We start from the raw sequence: 26,621 nt of genomic DNA, 5'->3' as shown, positions 1-26,621 counted from the left end.
TGCATGCATGCGTGTGTGAGACGCTGAGTGATGGAAAGATCAGTGTTAATGGAGAGAGACAGTGGGGGGCCTTAAGGAAGATGATTCACACACTGCAGCCCAGCTCCACTCTTTCTTTAGTCATCTTCACACACACACACACACACACACACACACACACACACACACTGCTGCCACTGGAGAATGAGTCAGTGAGCATACAAGTGGAAGGGAACACAAAACACACACACACACACACACACACACACACACACTAAATGAACATTTATAGTCGCTCAGGCTGTCATCTATTTTTAAAAATATTAGTACACGCACGTCTGTTTCTCTCTCACTCACACACACACTCACACACACACACACAAAATTTGATCAGATACTGTTCTAGTCCACATGCATACTCGCACAGTAACACATGCACACACACACACTTACTTGTTTTTATATTTTACTGGGATGTGGGGTTTTTTATTATACACTACGTGTCCAAATGTTTGTGGACACGTTATACACCTATATAAATAAATATATATAGATCAATTATATTAATTACTCATAAAATTAATTATATTTTTAAAAAGTAGGTCCTGGCAGTGCATAAAAACAAACACATAGACATGTTAACACACATTTACAGTGACTTGTGCATTTTTTTTTTAAATTGTGTACACACACACACACACACACATCCTTTTGTGTGTCTCTCCCCTTTCACTCTGACACACACACACATAAAACACACCCCAAACATCTTTTATCAGACATCGCTTTGGTTCAAATGCGTGCTCATACAGCCACACACACACACACACACACACACTCACACAGATCACATCCCCTCTTCCCCATGCATATTTTAGAGAGCTGCTAAACAAAGCAAAGGAACACAGGAAGCTGCCTCAGCCAGCCATGTGATTACCACACCAGTACTTTGAGGAGAGAGAGAGAGAGAGAGAGAGAGAAGGATAGAGAGAGAAGGATAGGGGGGAGGGAGGGAGGAAGACAGAGATAGCGCGAGAGTGTGAGTGAGAGAGAGAGAGAGAGAGAGCTCTAGGTGGAGTGCAGAGCAGCAGAAGCAATCTTCGTCATCCCTCCCTCTCTCTCTCTCTCTCTCTGTCTCTCTCTCTCCCTCTCTCTCTCTCTCTCTCTGTCTCTCTCTCTCTCTGTCTCTCTCTCTCTGTCTCTCTGTCTCTCTCTGTCTCTCTCTCTCTGTCTCTCTCTCTCTCTCTCTCTCTCTCTCTCTCTGTCTCTCTCTGTCTCTCTGTCTCTCTCTCTCTCTCTCTCTCTCTCTCTCTGTCTCTCTCTCTCTCTCTCTCTGTCTCTCTCTCTCTCTCTCTCTCTCTCTCTCTCTCTCCTGCTCTGGTTTCCTCCTGCTCTGTCTGTGCTGTCGTTTGATTCTCCTTCTCTGGTCTGTCTGTCCCAACAGAGCAGTGCACGCATCAATATCTCAGAGGGCTCCTGCCCAGAGCGGATCATCACCATCACCGGCCCCACGGAGTGTGTGTTCCGAGCCTTCACTATGATCACAATAAAGCTCGAGGAGGTGAGGCGCAGTCCCACACACACACTGCATTAACGTATGACCATCCAAATTAGGCCTATACTGTGCCATGACACCCCATTCACACAATTCACACACGGACACACACACACACTATCAGTGGTCAGCCTTGAATCTAAAGGAAGGAGGCCTCTCTCAGTTTTGAGGTCTGTTATACAACAAAATGTAATAATTGTACACTCACCACTTACCTAATCTGCCGATCATGTGGCAGCTGTGAGTTCCATAATAAATATTCCCTTCAACCATCAGAACAAGGAATAAATACAATTAGTCAATTTTCTTTTCTTTTTTTTCTCCCAATCCGCGTCTGCCAATTACCCCCCCCCCCTTCAGCCCCCCCTAGCACTAGCAATGCTCCCGACACCAGGAGGGTAAGGACTTAACACACGTCTCCTCCCATACATACGAATCCAGACACCACCCCCAACATCTCATTATTAAGAGTACTGAGGGGCAGAGAGAGCGCCATCTACCCACCCACAGCCAGTTGTGCTCTCTCAGACTCCGGCTGCTGATGGCAAAGCAGCATGGCTTGGGATTCGAGCTCACGACCCCTGGGCCATAGTGCTGGTGCATTAGGAGCCCCATGATCTCATTTGGTGCCAACATTGGGGGGTTTGAGTGCTTTTAGAGCTGCTGATTACCTGGGATTTCCAGAACAACAGTGACTCAGAATGGTAGAATAAAGAAAACCCATCTAGTGAGCGGCAGATCTGCAGTTTGGCAGACGGAAACGCCTTGGTGGTCATCAGAGAGGTCAACGGAGAATGGTCAGGCTGGTTGGTGAGCAGAAAAGCATCTCTGAATCTTCAACACGTTCAACTTTGAGGAGGATGGGATACAATGGCAGAAGACCACGTCTGGGCTGTGCTGAGGCTTGCCAGCACTGGACCCTTGAAACTGGATCTAGAGCATGAATCTATGGACCCTGCCTGCCTTGAGTTACAGCAGTCCAGGTTGGTGGAGGTGGTGGTGTAATGGTGTGGAGAAGGCTTTCATGGCAGACTTTAGGTCTGTTAAGACCAGTCAATCATCGCTTGAAGGCCACAGCCTGGTTCTGACCATGTGCATCCCTTCATGACCTTCTCAATTGACCTTCACAATCTTCTAACAGCACGATGTTGGAAGTTGATGGACCAGGTCACAAAGCAAAAGTCTCTCAAACCGGTTCCATTAAGGGTTCTTCAGAGCGGATCGGAATCCGGCAGAGCACCTTTGGGATGTGGTAGAACGGGAGAATCACAGCATGGAGGTGCTTTGGGAACAAATCAGCAGGAATTACGTGATCCAGTGGTCTCAAAGTCTCAAAAAAACGTCACCATGTTGTGGAATCCATGTCACGCAGAATTGAGGCTGCTCTGACCTCAAAAGAAGGTCCTACCCTGTCTTAAGAAGGCGTTTCTAATAAATCGCTCAGTGAGTGAATAATAAAAGCCCCCGTGAAGAGCCACCCAAATACAATTACACTCACCACTACACCATTACAGCCATATTCCCCCTACATACACACATACACACACACACACTTCTCCCAAAACCACCCCCCAGCTGCCACTCAACACGCTGTGCATTTCTCCCCTCAGCCAAGTGCAGAGAACGAGTCCCCCTAATGACTCCACTGCCTCAACAGACCCTCTATCAGGAGCCGTGTCTTTCTGCCTCAGTGCTTAAAACAAACCCATTATTTCCTTTACATTGTGTTGCGCCAGGCAGGGCGCCGCTCATTAAACAGCTGTTCGGGAATCTCCCCCCATGCCCCTCCCCGTTCCGATCCTGCCTCGTTCCGCCTCGCCCAGAAAGGAAGGAGTTGTCATAGAAACCCTGGAGGTGGTGACCGAGGTTCGGCTCGCGCCAATCACATGATGCACGTTACCAATCCAGAGTTTTACAAGGAGCTCCATTCAGGAGATGGTCTGGCTTCAGGAGCTGACTGGCTTTTGGATTTAGAGAGCAGTGAAACCGAGGGAGGGTGGAATGATGCTCCGCATCCAGAATCTGTCGGCTGGTTGCGTTTGCACTGGCAGGAATATGAGGAGAACATGCAAAGAACATTAATAAATATTGAAAGAATATTGAAATTCTAGAATATTGAAAGTAATTTCCAAGCATTGCGGGAGCACCTGCCCTAAGACGAATCCACAGAAGAATGAGGATGTGTCCAGTGACTAGTCACCTAATGGACGTTTATTAGGTCAAACTGCTGCCTGCAGCCCAATTCAGTCCTGTTAGAGGACGGATTTGTTGGCAGATTGAAGCCCAGTAATGAACTTGGTCTGCAGCAGTTACTTATTTATGCTTTCCACTATTCACATTTTAAGTTTTCCACTGTTTCTACAAGTGTTTGTCCTCAAAGAGCATAAACATGAACACTTACCCCTACCCTCACACTCACAACACACCAGGCTTGGATGTTACCATGATGCAAAGGGCGAAAAGTGCCAGGGTAGTGCTCAAGGAGGGCTTTCTAACCCACCTTTCTTTGTACTGGAAGCCTAACTCAGCACCAGCCTGCAAAAAATTGCCACCTGAAACACGGTCTCGCTGTAAATTTCACGATATGACGTAATCTTGTCTACAATTATTGGTCTAACAAGCAACTCATTGGTAAATGACACCCAGTTGACCTTTTAACCTGACTTTATTGTCTGGATATTTTATTTATTTTAAATTTTCTTACAGCATTTAGCTGACGCTCTTATCCAGAGCGACTTACAAGGTTACTGGTATTACAGATGAGGGCCAATGTAGTGTTAGGAGTCTTGCCCAAGGACTCTTATTGGTGTAGCACAGCATAGCCACCCAGACCGGGAATCGAACCCCAGTCTTCCACGTGGTGAGAATTTGCACTTACACTTGTGGCATTTGCACAGCAGTCTGATCCAGAGCTCTTACATCTGATGTTACACAAGGGCTCTTATTGGTGTTGTGTGGTGTGCTTTCCCCAGCTGTGGAATCGAACCCTAGTCTGCAATGGAGAATGTGGTGCCGAGCTTCGAGCTTTAATGTGCATTAGCTTGACGCACTGGGTCAGCACTTCCAGAATAGGGCTGTAAAATTCACCACAGGTTGAATTCTGAGCCCCTCCCACCACTGACCAGCAGTGCACTTCATAAGCAGGTGAGCAAGCCGCGGAGGGAGGTTGATATCATGCCTGATGATTTATCATTCACCAGGCTGTGCAAGTAGATTAGAAGGAGGAGGAAGGTGAAAGGGTGGGCCTGGACATCTTGCTAGCACTTCAAATTACACCGAGGGGCGCCGGGAAAGACACGTACCGCTCACGCCTATTAAGACACAAAGCATATTTTGAAATTAAATCTAGAAGGTGACTCCTGTATCTCCCTGACTCAGACGAGGACGGACTGCTGCAGAGGTGAAAGTGCAGCTCCTCCAGCGAGGGGCTGGCGAGAGCCTCACAGAGGGAAGAGGGAATCATTTATCTCTCAGTCACACATTTCCAGCATTCATCACCTGTTTATTTTCGAAAGGCTGCTATATTTTCGGGAACAGCTGCACGGATCTGTTTCTTTTCTTTTTTTTTCCTCTCCTGTCCGTTCTCAGGAGGTTTCAGAAGTAGATGTCGGAGGAATTGCAAAAGGCAGTATCTCCCAAACAAACCCCCGCCGCAAGCGCAAACACTAAACGCGGGAATAAATCCTTTGTCGGGCGCCATTCGGAGGCGCCCACTCAAGTCATGATAATTCTGTTCACGTAGTGAGAGAGCGGGAGTTGATGGGCAGCGAGACAGCAGCCGCTATTTACATTTCAAACCCCGGCATGAGTCCTGCTCCCCACTAATTGATTGCCGCGATGGTGGGCCACGACTCGGACTTATATTTATTGCCTGGCTTAATTAAAGAAAGAGCCTCTGAAATTGCGTCGTCTGACTAATGGACATTCGGGCCCATTCCTCTCAGCTCGCCGAGAATGTCAGGGAAAGCTGCCCTCGGCTGCTGATCTCAGGCCACATTTGCACAGTTTTACCTGTCATGTCTAAGGATAGGCTTTAGATAGGGGTCGCCGGTTCCAGGCTGGCCGGTTGGCCCAAGAGACGCCAGGACACTTTAGAATTGTTCAGAAGCCAGCGCTCCGAAACGAACACTTCAGGTGTAAATACTGTCCATAATCTGGTGGTGGCAGAGATCGACGGGAGTCCAAAAAAAAAGCCTGGCTTAACTTGGTTCAATCATCGGTAACCTTTATCCAGGGGGTCGCATTGATTTGTAAACTGTGAATAGGGGGAATTGATCAAATTGCAAGGCTGGGAAAGGGACAAGCATGGAGGCGGATGCCTCGGAAGGTCCTCACATAGAATGAAATGCAGTCTTCTGGAATGGTCTCGTTTCAGAAGGTCTAGACTGGGATATGGTTGGAACTGAGCCATGACTGATTTGATCAGCCTCAAAAACGATCAGACGTCTTTGAGAAGACCCTGGGATCGATAGATATGCCTGTGAAGGGGATCCTCTACGAGCATGCAGTCGGTTGCTCCAGGTCCTCACACAGAATTCCAGCCTTCTGGAATGGTCTCGTTTCAGAAGATACAGGCCAGAATCAAGACGGAAGCAGGCCACAGTTGAATTGATCTGCAGCTACAAATGAGTTCAGAAGTTATTTAAGATGTCTTAAGGAAGACCCTGGGATTGATCAATAGATGTCACTGTTAACGTGGCTGTGGAAGGGACCTTCCTCAAGCATGGAATCAGATGCTCCAGGTCCTCACACAGAATGAAATCCAGTCTTCTGGAATGGTCTCATTTCAGAAGGTCTAGACTGGGATAAGGTTGTAACTGAGCCATGACTGATTTGATCAGCCTCAAATGCGATCAGACATCTTTGAGAAGACCCTGGAATCGATAGATGTCACTGTTGACGTGCCTGTAAAAGGGACCCTCTACGAGCATGGAATCGGATTCTCAAGGTTCTCACACAGAATTCCAGTCTTCTGGATTGTTCTCATTTCAGAAGATACAGAGCGGACTCAGGACAGACGCAGGCCACAGTTGAATTGATCAGCTGCAAATGAGTTCAGAAGTCATTAAAGATATCTTAAGGAAGACCCTGGAATCGATCAATAGATGTCACTGTCAGCGTGGAGAGATCTTGCTAAAACAACAGTGCAAGCCCTTGTAGCCCAGGCTAATGGCCCTCAGAGTGGTGTTTTACATAGAAGATCCTTGAAGACAACACCGCACAGCACTGATCCATCTGATTCGTCAAGAACAGCATCCATTCGGGCCAGTTTTACACCCTGTTTAGGCAGCTCGGGTGCTCAGATGTCTTGAACCGTCCCTCAGTACCAAGCTCCCCACATAATTCAACACTGTTGAAAATGTCAAAGCACTCTATTTTCATTCGCCCCCCAGTGTCCGTTAAGTCCACAGCATCGCCAGTCTGACCGCTCTACTCTTTCTGTATGTATCCCAGGACCTGACTGCTCTCGTGGCTAATGGTACAGTCACCAGCAAGCCTCCAGTCACGTTGCGGCTGGTCATCCCCGCCAGCCAGTGCGGTTCTCTCATCGGCAAGGGTGGCTCCAAAATCAAAGAAATCAGAGAGGTAAGTGCTGTCTCTCTCTCTCTCCCTCCCTCCCTCTCCCTCTCTACTTCTCTCTCCCTCAACCTCCTCTAGAAGACCTCTGAGGAGCAGTGCTCTATGTTAAAACTGCTTGCTCCATTGCATATTTCATGGCTCTGGATGCCAGTAAAAACCCATTTATTTTACATTTATGGTCTCCCTGCTGCCGGGGCTGGGGATGAGGTAATGCCGAATGCTGGGTCATGCTAACTTTGGGAGTGGTCACTAATGCAGGAAATGGAAGGAGGTGGATGGCAGGAAATGTGTTAAGCTAATCGAAGAGGGGTTGAGAGTCGGTTGAGAGGGCTAGGGCTTATGCTGGGTTATTTCATGCTGTACAAAACAACAACAGTGTGGGGGGGGCAGTATGTGGAATGTCTGCTAGGGAATGACTGGCTTTACACTATCTAAATGGTATGGTCATTTACTGTTGAATGAGTCTGGCTTCCTTTATGTTGCCTTGACCTGATTTCACTAGATAAAGACCTCTAGTTTCTTATATAAGCAAAAGCCAACCCTAAGAATGTGTGTTTGTGATACCAGATACTGTAATGTAAAATATTAAAAATGTTTAGATAAGGCCAATCTCTAGAGTCCCAAACTCCCAAAAAGTGGCATATGCATAATTTCTGACTTCATAGGGGCTCTGTCTAGGTTTGGTGACGCAATCGATAGCACACTGGACTTCTAGATGAAGTCCAAAAGGTGGCCATGCTCCACATGTACTGTATGTACTGCTACATTTGGGTTATTCTTTTGTCCACAGAGCACAGGGGCACAAGTTCAGGTAGCAGGAGACCTGCTTCCCAATTCCACAGAAAGAGGGGTGACGATATCTGGAAGCCAAGAGGCCATCATCCAGTGTGTCAAACTCATCTGCACTGTCATACTCGAGGTACTGCTGGGTCATATCTGTCTTTTTATTTAACGGCTAGGTTCCATAACTCGTTGAGTCACTCGCAGAAGCAGTCGCACAAAAGAACCAATCTGTGCAGAAGTGAATAGTGCATTTTCTACGTTAAGGTTACTGATGGGAGCATTTTATTTACTCTATGTTTCAATGAATTGAATGAACCAATTCAGGCAGAGATTCCACACCTGGGTGAAGGATTTGCCCCTCAGTATGTGCAAATCTTGTATAGCTTGTGTAGACCTTGGCTCAGAAAGAAGTTGAAAGTACTTCCCAGCCAACATGCTTATATGGGGCCCACATGGGTGGACCGTGGGATAGGTGGGTTCCAGGTGAACGTGGGATTTCCAAATGGTTGGGCTTCCCAAATGGACCTCAGCCCATCCTAATCTCACATGGGTCCCATGGGAACTGGACTTGCACCCAAAGACCTGGGACTTGACTCGGACTCACCCCCCCAGAGACTCGAGACTTGACTCAGACTTGCACTTCAAAGACTCACAAATTGGGCTTGCATGCAGAAACTCAGGAGACCTCGGAGACTCAGGACTCGAATTGCACCCCAAAGCATCAAGTTCCAGGCATTGGCTCTAAATGGGTTTGTACATGAGTTGGGCCTCCCAAGTTGGCCCCATTGTTACATCCCATCCTACTCTCACATGGGTCCCATCTAGGCCCTATGTGCAGTGTACAACCCAGATGGAGCCCATGTTTAATCCACGGTTGCATTCACTGACCCTGGTGAAACCAACATGGGACTACATGGAACCCATGGACAAAACCTTCTGGTTCCCAGTTGGGCTACCCATACAGGACCCCATCGGCATGTTATCTGGGTTGGTCAAGACCATTACGCAATCATGGTTGGGTGTATATTTGTCTTTTGTATTTTGTAGTTTGGAACCTACTTAAACATCACAGGTTTGACTTGGTTTGATCTTAAACCATGAAATGATGAACAAGAACGTCAAAAGAGAATAAAAATCACGATGACTGAACGGCAAACTATGTCAAGTACGTCAAGTACATCAGAAACATCAAAGCTGTCAAAGATCTAATCAAAAAGACATTACTTGGTTGCATTTGATCTCACTGTGCTAAAAATCTCACACAGTTAGACCAAGTAATCTTCTCTGAAGGCCTCAAAAATGACTGTGATGTTTTCTAGCATCAGCATTTTCATTTGCCACCTAGCCAGAAATGATAGCTTGTATCCAGTTTGATCTGGAAGTATGAAACAGTGTCTAATCCTGAGGGCTGTAGGAGTCAGGCAGGTGGTACTTGCACATGTACTTGACATCTACCCATTAATGAGCCTCTGATGACATCACAAGTGTGCAGCACAAGAGGTGAGCTGTGACGGGGAGAGCAAAGCTGTTATTTTTCTTCATCTGAGAACTGTGTCAGATCATGTACTTTTGTCAGAATTTGAGAGACACTCAGCTTAAACAGGGTGGAAGTTAAGATGACAGGTTAGCAGGTGTATGAAGCCTGTTTTGGTGAGGAAACTGCTGTAAAGATTTGCTTAATGGGTGTTCCACAGGGTTCTGTCTGCAAGTAATTAGAAGAACCATTGGGGGGCTGAAGTCAGTGACTCAGACCTTAAGTCGCATGTTTACTGACTATGTACTTATAGCCCAGAGACACAAGACTGGGCTTAGACTTGTACCACTTCTTGTACCTCATGCTTGAGACTGAACCCAGACTCGAGAGTTTCAAGACTTGAGTCAGACTTGCACACTGAAGGCTCATGACTACATTCAGACTTACACCCCAGAGACTCAAGACTCGCATTGGACTTGCACCCTGAGGCCCAAGACTTGACTCGGACTCACACCCCTAAGACTGAACTCAGACCTGCACTCCAAGGACTCAAGACTCTCATGTTGGGCTTGCATGCAGATACCAGAGACTTGACTCAGACTCACACCCCTGAGACTCAAGACTTGCACCCCAAAGACTCGAGACTTGCATTTGACTTGCACACAAAGACTTGAGACTCGACTTAGACTTATAGCCCAGAGACTTAAGACTTGACTCAGACTCACACCCTACAGACTCATGATACAACTTAGATTCACACTCCAGAGTCAAGACTTGAATCAGATTTGTATCTCAGAGTCTCAAGACTTGACACGGATTCAACCCTTGCAAGTTGATTCACACCTGGAACTTGGGCGTGATTCTCAAGACTCCAATCAAACTTGCAATCAAAATCCTTAAACTTGACTCCAGAGGCTTAAAACTCGGCTTGGACTCACATGAGTCGACTCTGGTTCTGGCCTAGAATCAAGTCAGAGACTCACTAAGACTTGCACCCCAAAGACTTCAGACTTCAAACTTGCAACCAAAGTGGACCAAGACTTGATAGATTTCCACTCGGGAGACTCAACTCAGACTTGCACCTGGACTGGACTGAACCCTAAACACTAGACTCTCAAGACTAGAATAAGACTCACACCCCAGAGACTTCAGACTCAAGTTGGACTTAATTCCCAGAGTCTTGTGACTCTAATCAAACTTGCAACCAAAGTATTAAGACTTGACTCAGATTTCCACTCGAGAGGCTTAAAACTCGTCTTGGATCCATGCGAGCCAACTCTGGTTCTGACTCACTATCTTGAGACTCAACTCAGACTTGCACCTGGACTGGACTGAAACCTAAACACTAGACTCTCAAGACTAGATAGAATAAGACTCACACACCAGAGACTCAAGACGCGACTAAGACTTGCACCCCAAAGACTTCAGACTCGAGTTGGACTTAATTCCCAGAGTCTTGTGACTTTAATCAAACTTGCAACCAAAGTATTAAGACTTGACTCAGATTTCCACTCCAGAGGCTTAAAACTGGGACTCGTCTTGGAGTCGACTTTGGCTCACACGCCAGAATCTTGAGACTCAACTCGGACTTCACCTCAAAGGCTTGAGGCTTGACTGAAACCTAAACACTAGACTCTCAAACCTACAATAAGACTCAAGACACAATTCAGATTCTCACCACAGAGTTTCAAGACTCAACTCAGACTCGCGTCGGAGTCTTAATACTTGACTCGAATTTGCATGAAGCAATAGATTCCGGGTCCACTTCAGTGATGCTGGGACAGAGCTGTTAAAAAGTTGCTAAATTGTGCTCGTCAGTGTCACTGGTAATCCTTTTAGGGTTTTTAGGTTAAGCCATTGCTGGCCTTGGGGTGACACATTTTTTTGCAGTTCCTCATTGGAGCTTTTAATACAAATATACAGGCTGTAAAGCTTGACAAAGCTTTAAAAGGCTTGTCTAAAATATTGCACAGTATTTGCAGCTTCTTCTCGAGCAGCGCTTGTGCGGACTGTTATAATAATCTCCCGCAGAGCATGAAGTGATTTGTAATTTTTTATGCACTTTCTATCTGCTTCTGAGGGCTGCTTCTAAATGAGCAGAAAAGATCTGTCACCGAGGTACGATCACTGAGTTTATTCCTTCAGATCCGAAATGAATTCGCTTCAAAATCATTGTCCTTTTACTCAAACGGGAGAGGGTTTTACTTTTTAATCAGCCGAGTTCATAAGCGCACTTCTGCTTGCAGCGTTAAAGAGCCAGAAGGCAGAATGGCTTTTTGGAGACGTGTTTTTGCCAAGCCCAGCACTGGAAGCTGTAGGCCTCGCTTCAGGAATGCTCCTCGCTGGCTGTTGTCACCTGCCGGGGGATGCAAATTATGCAAAGTGACCTGATGAATGTTTTAAAACATTCGTTTCACCTGACTGAGCAGAGATAGGAGTGTGCCTCACTGAATCTGGAGCACTCCTTTTGTGGCCCGTTGTAGGACTGTATCTGTTAGATAAAGCTTTAGATACTCGTAAAGCAAACGCTTCTGTGATACTGATGATACTAATCAAAGCACCTGGTAGACAAGCACTTGGGACTCGACTTGGACACGCGTCCCAGAGTTTCAGGACGTGGACTAGACTTGCACCTAGAGACTCAAGACTCAGATTTGATCTGTCCAGACCTCCAAAGAAACTCAGGACTTAACTCAGACTTGCACTTCAGAACTTTGAGACTTGAGTTTCAAGACATGACAGACTTTCAAGAGACAACACGGAGACTAGACTTGCACCCCAGAGACTAGAGACTCAAATTGGACGTGTACCTCAAAGGCTAAAGACTCAAATTGGACGTGTACCTCAAAGGCTAAAGACTCAAATTGGACTTGTACCTTGAAGACTAGAGACTCAAATTGGACTTGTATGTCAAAGGCTAAAGACTCAAATTGGGCATGTACATCAAAGGCTAAAGACTCAAATTGGGCATGTACATCAAAGGCTAAAGACTCAAATTGGGCATGTACCTTGAAGACTAGAGACTCAAATTGGACTTGTATGTCAAAGGCTAAAGACTCAAATTGGGCATGTACATCAAAGGCTAAAGACTCAAATTGGACATGTACCTCAAAGACTAGGGACTCAAATTGGACTTGTACCTCAAAGACTAGGGACTCAAATTGGACTTGTACGTCAAAGACTAGGGACTCAAATTGGGCGTGTACCTCAAAGGCTATAGACTCAAATTGGACGTGTACCTTAAAGACTAGAGACTCAAATGGGACTTGTACCCACTTGTACCCAAATGGCACGTGTACCTCAAAACCCACCGAGAAGGCTCATTGAATCTGTATATCTTGATCTTAAGCTACAGTAGTGTCCAGAAGTTTGGGATCATTTTTTTGGAACTAGCTTTTTTTATTTAATAAAAATAATAAAAATTGTAAGAATTAATTTTAGGGAAAAATTCAAATGTATGTCATACTAATGTTGGACATTGACCTACTAGAGCAATCTCAATGGCCTCCAGTAGAACCTCTTATTGCAGTGCTATTCCAACGACAACAGTACATCCTCTACAGCCTACACCAGCACAAATCCCAACTAACATCCAAACGAGAGGACACCTGTATCTTCCAGGATCAATTCTCAAGTTCCTTTACTTCAAAGCTCTAAATGGCTGAGCACCTGCATACCTCCCTGACTGCCTGTCTGTTCATATTCCAACTTCTAACAGATCTGCAGACTTCAGCCTTCTGCAAATCCCCTGCGTAATTACAGAATTACCGAAAATGGAGAGGCCTCTTTCTGTTATTATGCTTCCAAACTGTGGAACTCATCAGTTGAAACTCATCAGTTGCATCTTTTATTGGACAGTTAAGCTCAGAACATACATTTAAGAAACATTGAAAACTGTATCTCTTTAGCTTTTAATTAAAATTCCACTTTTCTTTCTGTGCTGATCTATTTAATTACACCCCTGCTGAACAAAACAGCTTAGACCAGCATGGACTGACCAGAAGACTAGTGTTCAATATACAACAGAAGCCCTATTCAGACCAGATTAGTTTTTCTCTGTGAGTTTAGTCCCATCAGAATGCACCATGCCAGCCATTTTATCACCGATAACAGAATCTTATAAGTTAAGATTCTGGCGTCTTTTACCTTTTACCTGTAAAACTAGGCGTAAAAATGACCCCAGGTTAAATTAATCCCATGATTTTGTCATAGTTCATGGTTTTTCGTAGTTTTCTGAGGTTTTTCGAGGTATGGAGGTGCTTGAGAAGGTACTTGTGCATGGCACAGATACCTTGGGTCGTTCCAGTCTGTTGTAAACCTGTATTGTACGGTGTACAACGCTCAAATCCAGGACAAGCCAAGATCTTCTCAGAGTCATGGAAGGCTTCTGTGTAGCGTAGCCTATAGCTGCAGATTTTCACGCTAAACTATAAGTGTTATTGGGGGTGACGGCAGTGTGCAGAAGAGTAGCCACACCCCTCTCATTCATCTATGCCGAGAATTCTTATAATTCAGAATTTTACAGACGTCCTGTCGTAAAATTACGCTACTCCGCCTTCAAACGGGGCTATAGACAAAGATATTTGCTGGTCTGATACTGGTCTGGGGCTGGTTGACCAGCCTTCCAAGCGTTCAGGACATCATTTCAGCACTGTCTCTCAATAAACTTGATAAATAAAGCGAGACTTATTGTATCCATTTTTCCATTTTTCGATTTTTGACACACGGTGAATCTGACTGTTGTTATTTACATTAGTTCAGAATTTCATGATGACCAATAGAAATGCTCCAAACTGACGTCCATTGACTTCCTTTGAAAGTTTCTGTTTTGCAAGTTATTTGGGTAACAGTGTCGATATGCTGGCGTCTGTTGATCTGGTGCTGGAAGACCAGCCTACAAAAAAAACAGCATATGCTGGTTTTAGCTGGTGAGCCGAGCTGGTCTGCGGCTCTGTTGTATGAAAGTGCGCTATAAATATATTTTAATACTTGTGTTATATTTAAACTGATGGTACAAAGCAGTGGAAACAACAAAGCTCCCATTAATCTCTATTTTTAAACTGCGCAGCTTCAGAAATAGCATCAATAACACATCAGTGCTCCAATCAGATCAATAGCCCAGGCTCTCGAAACATGCTTTCTTTTTTTAAGTTTAGACTCTTTATAAGAAGAAACATTTTGCATCACATCTGGACCAAACGTAGCCACGTGAAGTGATGCAGAGGTGATGGACGCTCAGCTCCACCCACTGGAGTCACTGTATTGTGTAGATGAATAGCTGAAGAGCTCTGTACAGCCCTGACAAGGGGTCTTTACCTCGTAACAACAGTAATTAAGTTCTGTGTAGAACCATTTTTTAAAAAGGTTTCATATAAAGGTGTGTTCAGAAGATCATATGAACATGAATACCATTGCAGAATTTGTTCATACATTCACATTTACATTTTAATAGAAAAAATGTTTTAAAAGTTAAATTTTTTAGGTTTCTCTATAATCTGTTTTCTAAAAAATGTCAAAATTAAATATTACATTATACACCCAATTAGAATAAAGAGGTGCTGAAACTTCTACAAGGTCTCCTAACTTTTAGAGGCTGATAGCCCTTAACATACTGAACCCTATCCAGTGTGCTTATTATTCAGTTATTAATCCTTCATTTATTAATAATTTGGAAGCTGTCTAGTTTAGCACATATTGTGGCGTCCCACAAGGTTCAATTTTAGGGTTATTGAACATGTTAAAAAGGCAAAAAACTAAAGGGGGAAGAGGGGTGTAAATATATTTATTTGGTAGAAGGTCCTAAAAAAGTAACAGAAATATCAAAAATAAAGAAAACTCATTAAATGAAAAGTTTATTAATTGTAATTGTATTAATTATACATTTATAAATGAGAGTTTATAGACTTTTGACTGGTACATTTTACATCAGTATCAATGTTTCAGTCTCTATTTTAAGTAATTTACTAAGTATTTAAAGTAATAAAGTTATTTTCCCTGCTCCGACACCTCCCGGGACTGTAGCTCAAAAAATGAGAAAGTGCTGTTTTTCTATTAAATATGTGTAAATGTTGGAAGGTTCAGAAAAAGATCAGTTCAGAGTAATCACTGAAAGCCCGAAACAGCCATGGCTCTCACGTCCGTGATGAGTGTATGTAAACTTCCAACCTCTTCTAACTGAGGAACCATCTAGAAAATGTTTTCCACCAATGAGAAGAACCCTTTCATCAGGCACAGAACCTTTTAAGCATTCAGAACATTAGAATAAGCCGTGCGGAGGAACGAGGCCTCTGAGATGACTAATTTTTGGCAGCACTTTTAGAAGTAATGTTGATTTGTCCAGTTCACTCAAGCTTAATTGAGGACGCCTTATTCAGGCACGGCCGCCAGAAAGCCTCATCAATCTCGACAATATACAGAAAATAATCTAAGCAAATGGCTTCCTGTTTAAAGATAATGGGCCGCTCTTAAGTAATGTGCCGGAGAACTGATCGATAAGCACATTACATTTGTGTTCAGCTTGTCAGCATTTCTACTCATTAAGGTAATACAAGAGCCCTGGTCTCCACCGGCCGCTACTCAGACCAGTCCCCGGTTTTCTCTGAATCTCCACAGTCGCTAGAAACTTTCCTCTATAGCTGCTCTAAAGCCTGCATATCCTCACTGTTCCATCAGATGTTCGATTAGATCCAGGCCAGCGGCCCATTCAGCAGCTCGTGATGAATAGATGAGTGGAGATGATCCAGAGTTACTTAATAGGGAACACTATAGCAACCACCTGAAATACCACAGCAACCATGAAGCATACATCCAGCAAACTGCGCAGCAAATACTTAACAATATCCTAGCAACAGCCTAGCCACTACTAAACAACACCATAGCAACTGCTTAGTAACATTATAGCACTTATCTAGCAGCCACTTAGCAACCACCTGGAATAGCACAGCAACCATGTAGCATGCATCCAGCAAACTGCACAGCAAATATTTAGCAATATCCTAGCAACTGCCTAGCCACCACTAAACAACACCATAGCAACTGCTTAGCAACACTATAGCACTCATCTAGCAGCCACTTAGCTATCACCTGGCAATGCCATAGCAGCCACCTAGTAAAGACTACACTAAAGAGACCACCTGGAATACCACAACAACCATGTAGCAAAACTGCTAACTGCTCAACATATATTTAGCAACATCCTAGCAACTGCCTAGCAATCATTAAGCAACATCGTAGCAACTGCCTAGCAACCACTAAGCAACACCATAGCAACTGTCTAGCAACCTTATAGTATCTATATAGCAACCACTTACAGCACTACCTATACTTGGCAACACCACAGTGACCACCAAGTAACACTCTAGCTCAGCAACCACTTAGCAACACCTTGGGATACTACAGCAAGCACCAAGCAACACCAAAGCCTGGCCATAGCGACCACCTAGTAACACTATAGTAACACCAAAGTGACACTAGTAACATCTAGTAACGCTATAGCAAGGCCTTAGCGATCACCTAGCAATACCGTAGCAACCACCTGGGACACCACAGCAAGCGCTTGGCAACGCCTTAGCGACCACCTGGCAACACCATCCACCTAGTAACACTATAGTAACACTGAAGTGACCATCTAGTAACAATATAGCAATGCCTTAACAATCACATCAACCACTTGCCAACACCTTAGCAACCACCTGGCAACACCATAGCGACCGCCTAGCAACACTATAGCAACCACCTGTGATATCATCCATTAAGCAACACCTTAGAAGCCATCCAGCAACACAGTTTCACCCTAGTGATCACGTAGCAACAGCCTAGCAACAGCCTGGCAGCTGTATGACACTTCTGTTTCTCCTTCAGGAGCTGCACTATTCTAGTTCATAAATGACATCATTGTTTGATGAATGAATTTTACACCCAGCAGTGTTTAATCAGCCCGTTTAAGAGGTACTAGATCCAGCAGCCTGGTTTGAATACAGTAGTGATCCAGCACTGCAGGAGTATGTTCTCCTGTTTGCTCCCTAATTGGAGAACCTTTGCGAGTGAGAATTCAATTCAGTTCAATTGCCTCTGTATTTGCTCTGGATACACAGGCTCCAGCAAATAAACCCTGAAATCGCAGCCCGTAAACCAAGCGCTTCCTCGCGCTTTCCATTCATTCAGTGCAGCCTGAAAAAAATAAATCATCACAGAATGTCACGCCTCGCTTCGGCAAACACGATCCAATTCTGTCTTCTTCTTCTTCCCGTCTTCCGCAGTCACCTCCGAAGGGCGCCACGATTCCGTACCGTCCGAGTCCCTCACCGGGGGCCGTACTGCTGTCTGGAAATCAGGTGAGTGCTTCACAAACCCGCCATCCACCACAAGCCACGCCACACCACACCACACCCAACCCACACCCACTGTACTACTCAGTCTTGTAAAGTTCATACAGTAAAAGTCAAAAGTTTGGACGCTTCTGATTAGGTCTGTCTGTGAAGTGTGGCCTTTTTTGATCATAAGACCTCCCCTAAAATGATTTTCTTTTTCTTTTTTTTTGAAGATATGTAAATTATGCACAATCCAGTTTATGAAATGTGCTTGATTTACTTGAGTGAAATTGAGAGGTGGAGATTTTTCTACCACAGCCATCATTCTATCATTCAGTCACTACCTGCTGTTTATTAGTAGTTGAGGTGGGTGGGTCTAATGCAGGTTTACTTCATAGAAGGTCACCTAGAAGGTCTGCTAAGGTCATCTACATTCATTGCCAAATGTTAGTTTCCAAACTTTTGACTGCTATGACTAACATCAGCCCTGGTCCTGGAGTATGTGATTGTGGTATTTTGCTCCTGCTCTGACACCTGCAGGGTTTGTAGGACAATCCTCTGAGTAGTTTGGTGTGAAATGCTCCGTTCTAGAAAATTGCTCTCAGTGGTGGGAAATGGAACCGGTCGTATAAAGAGTTTAATGCTAGCTCACATGAAAAGGTCAGGAACGCACTGCTCCAGACATTCGTTTCTCAATAGTGCTGAGATGAGATTTATTGTATTGTATGTTTTTCAGTACATGCAGGATGGAGAGGTACATGCAGGGTCTTATTTGACAAATAATCACCTAATGATACGTTTGTTTGTGCTCAGATTTATCAGCATCAGTATATCATATAAAACCCAGAATAAAACCCACGGGCAGGTTATAGAACTGCTATATTCTCAATATATACGCTCTTAATAATAGCAGTTATTCGAGTGGTTCTTTGAGTGATGCCAAAATGTGGTTGAAAACACTGCTGACAGTCAGCTGACAGCACTTCTACACAGCAACAGCACTTTCTATCTTGATTTCATTCTTTTAAATGTATTGTTTTAATCAATTATTTATTTATTTATTTATTTATTTTATGACATATTTTGTAACAAATCCTAAGCTTAGGTTTAAAAAAAAATAAAACATTCCCATTAACAGCCTAGAGGTTGGTTACCTCAAAGTAAGGTTTTAATAAAAGTAAAGTATGTAAAGGTGCACATATTTGTCACTGCACTATGTACAGCGAAATGTGTCCTCCACATTTAACCCACCTGTGGTAGTGAACACACACACACACACACACAAACACACACACACACACACACACACACACACACACACCCAGAGCGGTGGGCAGCCAACTCCAGCCCCCGGGGAGCAGAGAGGGTGAAGGGCCTTGCTCAAGGGCACAACAGTGGGAGCTTGCCGAGCCCGGGAATCGAACCCACAACCCTGTTATCAACAGCCGGGCGCTCTAACCGCTGAGTCACAGCTGCTTATCAACTTATTTTTCAATGACTTTTCAGACTTGGAGTGCTGGAACTACTCTAGGACTCTCTGTTGTTCTAAGCTTTATCAACTCCTGGAGTTGGTTTTAAGAAGTATGCTAGCATAGGTATCCCCAAGATTAATTACAGCCGCTATAGCTATTTTAATTACTTATTTATTTATTATTATTTTTTAATGCTTTTGCCATTTTCTACAAAATAAATAAAATAAAAACCGGCCTTGCCTTTATAAAATAAAGCTTTTTCACACTCCTTTATGGAGCCAAAAGTGTTTATCTACGGCATTCAAAAAATCCTTTAATGCACCTTTATTGCGAAGAGTGTAGACATCACGCTCCATCACCACCACTGTAAAGAGATCGATCAGTAAATTTACTCCATTATTAATCATTTCACATCAAATCACTGTGAACAACTTTCATTTATTGCATTTGCTATTGACCATATAGTAACTATAGCAATGCCTTAGCGATCATTGCAACCACCTGGGATACCACAACAACCACTTGGCGCATCTTAGCAACCACCTGGCAACACCATAGCGACCACCTAGCAACACTATAGCAACCACCTGTGATATCATTCATTGAGCAACACCTTAGCAGACATCTAGCAAAACAGTTTCACCCTAGTGATCACGTAGCAACAGCCGTACTGCTGTTGGGCCGTACTGGGCTGTCCTGCTGTTGGGCTGTACTGGGCCATACTGCTGTTGGGCTGTACTGGGCCATACTGCTGTTGGGCTGTACTGGGCCATACTGCTGTTGGGCTGTACTGGGCTGTACTGCTGTTGGGCACTGAACACACTGCTTTATGAAGGGCAGTCACACTCCAGCAGCAGGACTGAGAGCCATTATGCCACACTAACAACTGCAGTGCCTCCAAACCCATCAGTTAGGAAGGAATGTACTATACTGAGCACCATCAGCTGCTATAAACCTTATTAAAACTGTGTAATTTTGATAAATCTGATTAAAACTTATTGCATTTACAATCTTACCGAAAGCAAAAGCTAATTTTTCATATTTGTTCCAGTTGAGTTTTTTCCTTTGTTTTTTTTTTTTAATCACTTTCTGAGATCAAAACAAACAGAGAAGTGTTAGAAGTGCCAATATCAGTGTCAACGGTATGCAAATGCATCGTTGCATAACTGTATAATTAATGTAAGGATGCAGAGTTTGAACTAAATCCATGAATATGAAGTTATGAAGAGCTGTGGATAGAACAGAGAGAAGCATTGCTGTTCTTTGAGTGTTCGTCTTTTTATTTTTCTCTTGACGTTTGAGTGTTAAAGGTGCCCTGGAATGTGTAACAGTGTTTATCTTGGCTTATGTGAATAATGAGAGTTCAGTAGCTGGAAGTGACAAATCGTGAACCTCAACCACGGCTGTTCCTCCTTCAAAAGAACCTCCAGCAGAACCAGAGCAGAGCTGGAAAACAGGCCGATTCCAAAACCCTAAAACTGTTACATCACAGTCTAGACCTGTTGTATTTACACCAACAAAAATTTACATAACCCCACCCACTTAAGAAAGCCGTTAAAACGATAAAACGCGATGACGACTTCTAGAGAATATTATGTTATTGATCCTGGAGAGCAGCTCATCACCTCCAGACTCTGCTAGTTATGGGAATACGGGGCGCTAAGAGAACCAGGCCTGTCTCAGTGTCCGCAGAAGGGGGAGGCAAGCTCGGCACGTGACAGAGCGAATGCCAGGAGAGCAAACGGGGATCTGCGCTAGGCTAAAAGCTAATGCTAGCTAGCTTAACCATCTCTTTTCTCTCTCTCTAAAACAAACTGGAGCCAAACTCACATCAGAAGGGAAACCAGCTTTTTTTTTTTTTACCAGTAAGACTCAAGAAAGACTTGGGGACCTGAGTGGGGGCTAGGCTATAAGCTAACCAGCTACAATCTCTTCAGCTTGCTCATAGCACATCACACCGAGAGGACCCAGTTAGTGTGCCCCAATTCAAAAGACTTCATCCTGCGGAGGCTGTATTAAAAGGCTGATTGTGCCACAGTAGTATGACTAGGAGGCTGTCCCATTTGGAAGGCTCCTTCATATGAGGCCGAAAAATGCGTCCTTCTTTTCCATGCTAAAGAAATATCTGACGGGCGGCTTCTTCGCCAGCCAACGTATCCCGAGATTCTTCGCTTGTCGGCGAGGATGTCAATAAACACACTTTTGCGGACATTTTTTGGTATCATTTGATGACTACATATACATAAAACATCACAATCAAGGACAAAATAACCTACCAAACTAAAGATAAACTACAAAATTAGGAGATTCGATTCTTGGCGTTATGTTGAGGGCAGGAACAGCAGATCTGTGACGCAAACAGGAAATCCGACTGTCTCATTTCGGTTCGGCCTACGCAGTCTATGCAGCCTTTGGAGGCTACATCTTCGTCGACCACGGCCTTCGTCACCGGTGCCATAAAGCAGACAGTAAAAGCAGAGCTTGTTGTTGTTGTTGTTTTTTACGGAAGCCCTCCATAAGAGGAATATCAGCGTTTCTCATTGGGAGGTGAAATAACAGGGTGGTAAATAGGCCTGTAAGTCACATATTTGCCATTTATACTTCAAAACACAACTGAAATACTCAATAAACGCTTTCTATGGCACCTTTAACTCAATGCAGAGCCTGTCTAAACTGTCACTGTGATGGGAGGGAAGGGAGGCTATCAATAATGCTCCCAAGACACTAATGATGTAATGCTAGATCGATTTCTTCATTACTGTTATGCCTGAGACCAACAGTACTGCATGTATCATATCATCATAGAAAGCCGCCGTTTAACGAATTTTACATTAAGAGTCCTGCTCATATTTGAGTGGCTCGGGTTCCTGGCCTTTGACTCCCGCTGTGCGTCCGATTCGTCTCAGCCAATTGACACTCGGTACTCAACCCAGTAGACTTCAGTAGAACGACTGTAATATTTATTCATCTTGGCTTGACTGTTCGTTACCAGCACGCCTTCGCTTCAAGCAACAGTAACATTACGATTAGTCATGCTCATGAATATTCATCATTATTAGAACTGTTCCTGAGCCGGCAGAAAAAAAACGCCGCATGTGGCTGCGATGATGCCGAACTTTGATACGTCGGCCCGTCACAGACGAGAGCGAGATTAGCGCCTATCAGTGAAAATGAATGCCGGGGAGCTCTTTAGTTGCGACCATGTTGGCATTCATGGCACATTTCTGATAATGACAATAATAACAGGCTAGCACTGATGATAATACCAACCGTTATTGTTTAAGATCAGTTACAGGAATGATATGCAAATAAAGGCCTTTGGTGTTTGTTTTTCTGTCCCCATTCTGCCTTTTTAAGGTTTTCGAAGCCTCTGAGTTTGGGTCTCACCCTCTTTTCTCAGTGGCTCAAGGAGCTCTGGATCTGCAACAAGTGAGTATCACCAATATCAAAGACTGTTCTAAAGGGAATAGGCTTGGGCCTGACCGATATGATGTGTTGGTTTGGAGGAATTGAAGATTTGGCATCTGCAAAAATCCAGCCAATAACCATATTGCTTTAAAGTGTATATATATAGTATATACTTTTAATAATCATTTTGTTGCTGATTTAAGTAGCTGGGACTTGAACTCAAGGTGAAGTAAATGTTAGCAAGCTTGTGCAGCTAACCAGCATTATCTCACACAGAAACGGCCATATAGGTTGATTGTTCCAGTACAGACGTACAACCAATTTGGTTGTTTTTGAATCCCTCCACGAGTAGCGCTGTTTAGCAAAATTCCCATGAATACATGTGCATGAAGAAGACTTGATAAACCAGTGCTGGAAGCTTGTGTTGTCGAAAATCAACCGTTTAACTGCTTTTTGGAGATACTTTGAGGTACTGAGTGACCAAAGCCTCTCTCTCCCATATCTGTGTATTGCATATACTCAGCCCCTCACCCCCAGGTTAGTACTGGACCCAGTACAATGACATGGGCTGATTCAGTTATTCTAAAATCCTGATCGGCAGCAGCACTTTCGCATCGGTCGGGCCCCGGAATACATTTCCTTCATTCTTCTAACATGACCGCCTCTGAACATGGAGGTGAACCCGGACTCTCCTGTCATGCTTCTTGCCGCATGTTGCAGCCAGACTGGTTCTTGAGCCAGAGAGAAACGTCGCACAGGAAAGCTTTTGTTTGCTGACTGGCGATTTCTCATGTTTGTGCATGGCTCCCTCCCCCTCCCCTCCCCTGCCCTCCCCTCGTTCCTGGCTTCTTTGTTTATTAGCATATTGCGTGTTCCTAATGAAATGAAAGTCCTTGAGAACGTTGTGTTTTATAGCAGGTATTTCAGCGTCGCTCAGTCTCTCCTCCTGGTGGGGAAACGCTGAGTTATCTAACGCTCTTTTCAAAGTTTGTTCAGCACCTGTTGGACTTTCCTGAGTGCTGTGGTTTGATGTTTGAGGGGAAGTGAACGATTCAAATGGCTCATGCTCTGGTTTTTTAAGCTACTGCTCTAAGTTCTAGCCTCTGTTTGCTTGGCCTGTATTTACTCCTGTCCTCTTACAAATGCTTGAAGGTGCTTCCAGTGGTTCTTTGAGCGAAGAGATCCCAGGTCATCAAATCTGGACCTTCAGTCCAGTTTCCAATCCTGGATTTTGTAATAAGGGAACCGCTGATGATTGTGATTGGCAGCGTCACACCTCCCAAGGATCACAGAGTCCAGGACCGAAAACCCAGACTCTGCAGATTCGAGTGGCGGCTCAGTGGTTAGAGCCCTGGGTTTGCTTAGGTGCTACTGTTGGGCCCTTGAGCAAGACCCTTAACCCTCTCTGCTCACTGGGTGGGACACTCATGGTGAATATGGTTGACTGTGTCTTTAAGGTCCAGATTTGAAGACCTCTTTTGGTTCCATGAGTATGAGTCTCTATTAAAAGCGCAGTTCTTCATGGAACCAAAATTGGTTCCAGCCATAACATTAAAACCACCTGCTTGTGCCACTAAAACAGCTCTGACCATTCGAGGCACAGACTCCACAAGACCCCCGAAGGTGTCCTGTGGTATCTGGCAGTGCTGGCACCGAGACGTTCTGTACGGCGTCAGGTGGGGCCTTCATAATAACACCAGTGAGCCTTGGAAGCCCGGGACCCTGACTTCCTTGGAGCACTTTTGACAAGACAAGACCACTGCGTACCTTCTACAGTAGTCTTCTAGGAGGTGGAGGTTGGACTCATGGGATCACGGGACTGTCTGTTTGAGTGCAAGTCGGACCGCTGGGGCCAACAGAGGGGGGTGGTCAGGTCATGGGCCTGGTTAGAGATAAAATCAGCTATTCCACAGTTAGCAGCTTAGCACAGTGGAGAAGGCTGGGGGGCATATAATATCAAGGCCAAGTCTGCTTGTATAAGTGTGTGAGTGTGTTTGTGTGTGTGTGTGTGTGTGTGTGTACTCTGTGTGGGCCTCGTGCTCAGTGACGCTAGCGATGCTCTTATCTGACTATGGCTAAAACAGGGGAGGCATCTGACCAGCACAAACAAACAAACACACGCACAAACACACACACACACATACACACTCTCTCACTCAGTCACTCAGTCACTCACTGGAGCAGGGACATGACACTAGGCGGGCCGAAGCGTTTGGCAGCCCCCGAAATGAGTTCAGATAAGTGCTGCCTGGCAAGAACCTGGGGACTGTCAGCATCACAGCGGCTCTCGCTAATGAAGGCGCCGCATGAGTGCATTGAGTGTGTGTGTGTGAGAGAGTGTGTGTGAGAGAGAGTTGGGGAGTGGGGGGGGGATTACGCTGTGTTAAGTGCTTCGGTAAGGCGATTAATGCTTTTACACATTATTTACGAGGGTGCTGCGCTCAGACTGAAGAGACGGAATAGAGAGAGGAGAAGAAGAAGAGCGGCAGGAAATAAATGAAGTCGAGTAAACGGAGGACGTCCTCCCTCCCTCTCCATTCCCTAACCTGCTTTCACTCAGACGGCTCATGAGAACCTGAGGAAACACCACGCCGACAGAACGGGCTGGCGGGAACTCTCTGCTCTGAAGGCTTTGTTTCCCACCATTTTCATTTATGCAGAACTGTGGGAAGACGAGGTTCGGGAAGGGCTGGGGGCATCAGTTGCATCCTCGTTCATTTCAGAACAGTCCTCGACGACTTAGCGGCCGAGAAATGCAGCCTAGGCTTTTGGATTTGGAACACAGCCTACTGCCTACATCCTGGTTACGAACATGTAGCTGCTAATTCTTACACTTTCATCATCACTATAAGGGGGCTATTGGAGGGGGCGGTAGTTTGCGAGTCGATTAGCCACTCCCATCTCGTCCGGTTTCCCGAATCGGCCGTCATTTTACAGACAGGCCCGCAGACGCCAGTGATGGCCAGCACCGCAGTGAAGCGATATGGGGACAGAGCGCCATCTACCCAAGGCCAGTCGTGCTCTCTCGGGGCTTCGGCTGCTGATGGCTAGCGACATGACCAGGATCCGAACCAGCGACCCTCAGCACTCAGAGCCCCCCTATAGTGCAATTTCTGAAGTAAACAAATACCAAGATGCTCCAGATATCCGGATATTTGAATAATCCCGCCCACGTCTCGCACATACAGCTACACAAAAGCCCCGATATGAAGGTCAGGGCCAGCTCCTAAACACACACACCAGCTTCTCCCAGCCTCCTACGGGTGTCTGAGACCCCCTGAAGAGAACATGAGCAGTTCACAGTGACCATAGAGGCTCTTCTCTCTCCTTTTCTACCCCAAAAAACCTTCTTCTGAGAGTCTGTGACTTATTGTTCTCAATAAATGAAGCGGTGAGGAAAGCAAACCCGGCGTCCTCCGCGACGTGACTCTCTCCAGCTCAGGCTCTCCCTTTCCTATCTCCCCTGCTGTCTCCCTGAGTATCTCTCTTCTTCCTCCTCCTCCTCCTCCTCCTCTCCCTCCCTCTCCCTCCCTCTCTCTCCCTCTCTCTCTCTCTTTCTCTTTCTGCAGTGTGTTTAAACTTTTAAACAGGCTTATACAAGAGCGCCTCTGGGAATAGCACGTAGTGCTCCCTTTAGCCGCTGCGTCTGCTCACTGTGCTTCGTATTCTCTTTGATGCCGAGGCCCCGAACTCAAAAGTTCTTCGAATTGAAAGTGAGCCTCATGAGAGCCTGCTGCTGCAGTGGCGTCTGTAAAGATCCAAAGCAGGCGCCGTCGACACGCGTTGACTCCACAAAACCTGCTCTAGATGTCTGGAACAGGTTTCGTGTTCCGCCGAGGCTCGGAGACCGCAGACATCAACAGTCCTCCGAACTCTCAGAGGATACAGAAGCACATGACCTGCCCTTCGGCTCGGTTCTGATCACTCTGCTTGGACAGCTCAAAGCTCGTATCTCCACTTTCACTTTTTTTTGACATGATGTCAATTGTGAAAAAAATACATTTTTATGAACGGACCAATAGAAACGCTCCAAAATGACTTTTGGATTTTTTCCCTTTTGG

At 45.0% G+C, this 26,621-nt stretch overlaps 1 protein-coding gene across 5 annotated transcripts in view; it reads left to right on the top strand.

The window, feature by feature from the left end:
- Positions 1-26,621, top strand: part of pcbp4 (poly(rC) binding protein 4) — a 109,556-nt gene that overhangs the window by 65,658 nt on the left and 17,277 nt on the right. For 3 of the 5 annotated variants that reach the window (XM_072666022.1, XM_072666021.1, XM_072666025.1), the window contains exons 6-10: positions 1,424-1,540; positions 6,989-7,120; positions 7,905-8,033; positions 17,630-17,704; positions 22,510-22,581. In XM_072666022.1, coding sequence (XP_072522123.1) covers positions 1,424-1,540; positions 6,989-7,120; positions 7,905-8,033; positions 17,630-17,704; positions 22,510-22,581 — 525 coding nt within the window. The remainder of the gene's footprint in view (positions 1-1,423; positions 1,541-6,988; positions 7,121-7,904; positions 8,034-17,629; positions 17,705-22,509; positions 22,582-26,621) is intronic. The other 2 variants (XM_072666024.1, XM_072666023.1) reach the window with 1 other exon arrangement.

The sequence above is a fragment of the Salminus brasiliensis genome, chromosome 21 (genome assembly GCF_030463535.1).
Source record: "Salminus brasiliensis chromosome 21, fSalBra1.hap2, whole genome shotgun sequence".
NCBI classification, from domain to species: Eukaryota; Metazoa; Chordata; class Actinopteri; order Characiformes; family Bryconidae; genus Salminus; species Salminus brasiliensis.
This window is presented reverse-complemented; position numbering and strand designations above follow the sequence as displayed.